The 4750-nt window shown below is 38.5% G+C and overlaps 1 protein-coding gene across 3 annotated transcripts in view; it reads right to left on the bottom strand.

Moving 5' to 3' along the window:
* osbpl5 (oxysterol binding protein-like 5) overlaps positions 1-4750 on the bottom strand; it is a 45304-nt gene that overhangs the window by 8600 nt on the left and 31954 nt on the right. For all 3 annotated transcript variants that reach the window (XM_007561410.2, XM_007561408.2, XM_007561413.2), the window contains 7 exons: positions 4421-4610; positions 3971-4155; positions 3771-3852; positions 2629-2727; positions 2333-2429; positions 2022-2120; positions 404-501 (listed from right to left, as the gene is read on the bottom strand). In XM_007561410.2, coding sequence (XP_007561472.1) covers positions 404-501; positions 2022-2120; positions 2333-2429; positions 2629-2727; positions 3771-3852; positions 3971-4155; positions 4421-4610 — 850 coding nt within the window. The remainder of the gene's footprint in view (positions 1-403; positions 502-2021; positions 2121-2332; positions 2430-2628; positions 2728-3770; positions 3853-3970; positions 4156-4420; positions 4611-4750) is intronic.

The following is a 4750-nucleotide window of genomic DNA, read 5'->3' as shown; positions in this document are numbered from 1 at the left end:
CACTGGGTCCAAACCGACGGGCACACTTTGGCAGGCCCCATTTAAATTTCTTTAGGAATTTTCTAGTTACTGTACTGTTATTTCCTTACTTGCAAGCTGCTTTAGGAAAAAGTGTCGGCCAACTATATATACATGAACAGAGGCTCAGCATGATTTAGGAGCCTACAGCATCATCATGCTCATTAGTCAACTAAAGAGCATGATCATAAAAAAAAAATGTTAATGTACATTTATTCATGACATTCACTCAAATTTTCACATCGGTGCAGCCCAATAAGTAAACTTTATTTTACATAGCACTTTTCACAGATAAAAATCACTAAGTGCTTCAAAGAAAGCAAGAGTCGTTAATTATTGAATTATTTATTTGCCAGCTCTATTTTTAACTTGTTCAAAGACATACCTTTAATTTAAACTCCAGTTCTGCAAAACATTTTGTCTTTTCACATTGGATGATAACTTTCCCTCCCAACTCTAGCGTCATAGTGCCATACAGGAAACCTACAGGAGACAAGGCATTGCATCATTAGATACACAACGCATCAGATACCTTCACATTTTGCCTGTAATAGATATGATTTTTACTCCCTAGCTAATCTAAATAAGTCCTGCGTTAAAGCATGGTAATTATCCCACCATTTACTGTGAAGCCCTAAAATGGGCTGTGAGGAATTAAGAAGACAGAAATTTCACTCTGGACAATATATAAACATGCGAGATCTTGTGTAATTCTGAATATGGATCATGGCAGAAATACATTTCAAATAACCATGTAATTTCTCGTAACTCTGACATGTCGGCTGCAGCAGATGGTTGTAAAAGAGGCGGTGCACACATGATTTGACTGAACAGAAAGATGTCTTTGTAAACAGGGCAAATGAATTTGCATATTAGCTTCGTGAATTCTCAGTCAGTTGAAGAAGCAATGAACTATGAGGTGAGTTTGTCAGGAAATAAATGCAGGAGGGCAGCACTGATTTTTTTTATTCAAAATAAAAGTGGAAATGTAGGAGTTAACTGCATAGTAAAAGCTATAACAATTTTTATATAGTTAACACACGCTTAGTATTTTTTTTTAGCTCTGGGTTTGTCTACAAACTCTGTGCATGGCCGAGTTTACAAGAAGCAAGTGAAGTCCTGACCGTCCTGCCTCTAGACACGGACTTATGAAGGGAATGGAAATTGAAGACACATCTTGTCTGATGTTCCATTTAGCTGCAAAATCTTCCTGCAGGGCGACACTGGCCGAGTTACTTCTGGAAATAACTTTGTGTTCTCTTCCTTTAGATAATCTACCTGGCTCTCTTTCTGTGTTTAAACCCCTCTCGGACATAGACAAAGTCATGTGCTACCTTTCGTCCTATAACAACAGACTGAGTGCATCTGATTGGCTGTGTTTTTCTCCCAAATAAAGTCACTCAGAGTCATTACTGCCATTCACTAATTTCTTTAAAGTACTTCTGAATCAATGCTTCTGTGGACGTTTTTCCCCTCATCACTGTACTTGCATGCTCAGTATGCAGGATTGTTGCAAAGTTAAAGACTCAAGTTAATGTTTGCTGCCACTACATGCTTGTTTAGGTGGAGTAATGATGCAGGAGTCTGTGACTTTTACAATTTAAAGAGACATTTTAGTCCTTAGTCCAACAAACTAATATTGAATTAGAGTCGTAAGCATTAGATGACCTTTTGAAAAAGGACAACTTATAATTTTTGATCAATATCTACTATAGGGAATTTCTTCTCATATTTAAAAACTAACATTTTTATTAAAGCCCATTTACTATTTTGGATTTATAAATAAAGAAGAACAAACATTTTTCAAAGAGAGGATAAATCATTTTTTACATGAGATGTTGATTGATGTGGAAAATTACGTATATAAGAGCAATTATTCTATCTCCCTGAGACTTATTTCAGTCACAAAGAGAAAAAAGGGGCCATAGTTGACAAAATAGATAGTACAAGATTTGACTAACGCTACAAGAGATTGTCAAGTGTGTTTGTAATAGAAATATTACCTTTGCAGTGAGCGTAGGGCATGGTGATGGCATACTCCTCGTCTCTGCTCAGGAACCGAAGTCTAGCTTGGCCATCTAGAATAGCTGATAGAGAGTTACCTGCCAGAGAAAACAATGGACAGTTATTTACTCTTGTTGATAATTTGTGATACTAGTATTGAGTTGTCCAAACACTGCAATCAAAATCGGTGTTAAAGCTGCAACCACGTGGCTGTGGTTATATCCCAATTTAAATAATTGTATAAACTAGTCTTTGATGAAGTTTCTTTAGTTTTGATGAATAAGACACAGGTAATAAATAGGCTGTGTACCATAGAACTTGGACCTGGCCAGGATGCTTCCACTGATACAGAAACCATCTTTCCTGTTGCAGACATAAAATGCAGAGATGGGAGGATGGTGCGACACCTGATGGAAAACACAAGGAGAGAAACATTTAAGCAGCAGAGCGACACAACCCAAGTGTCGGGTGCTAAGCTTTAAAATTTACAGTTGTAGCATTGCGTGGCTGTGTGCTTTGCCCCATTTTGTTTGTCATGCTGTGCAAGATATTTCACACAATGAATGAGTCCTTCCCCGCTTTTTAGAGCTTTAAATCTGGGTTAACCTGCTCGGCTATGTAGAACGTGCAGCTGTCCGTCTGAGGATGGAGCCAGCAGCAGCGAAAGGTCTCCCCCAGAATTGGATTGTAAGGCTTTTTCAGACCCTGGAAATACAAAAACAGTCTCAATTAAAAACACCATGCAGCATGACTATCCGTCATGTTAGTTTGTTTAATTAATCAAAGTAGAAGTAAAAAAAAATATATATAGTAAAAGTAAAATATAGGCAAATATTCTGACTAAAGCATCAGTACAAAGTGGCCATCTGTAGGCTGCATAACAACAGATAATGAGTCTATGAATCCATGTATATGTATGGCTCAAAAGGAGTGAGCAACAAAAGTGCTGAGTAAGGCTGGATTGATCTACAGCCATTTTCTACTGGCTCCAGTGCTGCCTCCACACAGCAAATAAATCCCCAACAAGTGGAAGTGAGAGGAAAATGTCTCACTGACATTTTTACTGTTGAAATTTGTTATCCAGCTCACATATAAAATGTTACTTGATGTCTTTTGTGGTAATTGATGAGCCCTGAAATAACAACAAAAATGCAAATAGCCAAAAACGTTGCTGTGCAGCTGAGTACGAGTCTAACTGAGGACAAGGAGACCAGAGGATGTTATAGTTATCAAACAGCAAATTCTCTCATATTTAGATAAAAATCACTGAGCCTCAGTAAGATGATCATTTGATGAACTAATCAGGTTCCTTGTTTTAATGGATAGTTATAAAAGCCTATACACAAGTGCTTTCAGATTGGACTAACAAGGCTTTTCATTGCTGGTGTTATTGCTGAAGAAGTAACACTCAAAGGCAACAATCTTTAGTATCGGTAAAGAAAATAAGTCAGAAGAAAAACAGAAATTTAAGAATTTAAAAAGAAACTTTACAGTACATCTTTTCATTCAAGTTGTGACAGAGGGAGAGAGAGAGCAAGACTATCAGCAGATAACAGAAAGGCTGTCACGGAACATGCTAGATGCTAAATGCTGCCAGCCTTTTGGACAACTCAGTTAAAATAAGACCTGGTATTTGCCAGGGAAAACACAGGAAGTCAATTGTCTGGCAATGCTAGCCATGCTAACTGCTCTGTTTGATCTAATGCAAAACTAAAATAATAGGCTCTAAAAATTAAAAGTGATCATACCTTTGGCTTTTTGTAGAAGCCAGACAAATACCATCTCAGCACCTGCTTGATCCGACCGTATGCACTTTCTTCTAAAGAAGCCCTGTGGTTAAGTTGGAAAAAGAACATTTCCAAAGATGAAGAAAAATGTCATACGTAGTTAGGAATGTAAACTGTTTACCTAGTCTTGAATAAACACTTCTGAATAAAACAATACTAACTGGGACAGCAGATCAGCATGATAATAGTAGTCAGACAGCTTGTCCAGGAAGGAGCGAGGTTCAAGGATGAAGGTCGGTAGCACCACCTTTGACAAGTCCATGCCTGGTCGCAGCTGTTTCAGCAGGCCCCAGATTAGACCTTTGTTCTCCTCTGATACAGTCTCAACTTGAGAAGCTTCACCAACCTAAACAAACACAAAGCCACCAGCGACAAGACTGTATGAAGTGACTTGCTGATTTGAACCAAGAATGACAGTGAAGTTACTCTGGTTGTTCAAATGAGGTGTGGTTTCAAGCTTTATATATATATATATTAAAAAAAAAAAAAAAAACACCCCTCTGGTTTGAAAACCATTCAAAATATATCTGAGCAACGGCCCAAGAGTGCATAATCATGAGTAGAGGGGATGAGGAGGAGAGCTACCGTTCAAGCAGAACCAGCCCGTTTACCTCAGCCATATCCTCCGTACTCTGCTCCACATAAGCTGTAGCTTGTGGTCCGGGTGGCATTTCTTCTGACGGCTCTATGTCGCTCTCCTCTGTCAGCCTTCCGCCGTTCTCATTGCCCATTGTTTCCCAGTCGTCATGGGCCTCGCGCTCCGATTTGTCTGATGAACCGTCATGCTCCATGTGGTTCAACCTGAGAAAAGCGGAGGAAAAACACAAAGGTAAGTGATATGCTACAATCAGTCCAGAGAAACAACCAGATCACAGCTTTCTCCTGTTGAAAATGATACTGTTTTTTTTACTGAAAAATTTAAATTATTTTGAAATGAGAGG

The sequence above is a fragment of the Poecilia formosa genome, unplaced genomic scaffold (assembly GCF_000485575.1).
Source record: "Poecilia formosa unplaced genomic scaffold, Poecilia_formosa-5.1.2 Scaffold126, whole genome shotgun sequence".
Classification (NCBI taxonomy): domain Eukaryota; kingdom Metazoa; phylum Chordata; class Actinopteri; order Cyprinodontiformes; family Poeciliidae; genus Poecilia; species Poecilia formosa.
Note: the sequence above shows the minus strand (reverse complement) of the source record. Positions and strands in the feature narration are given on the sequence as shown.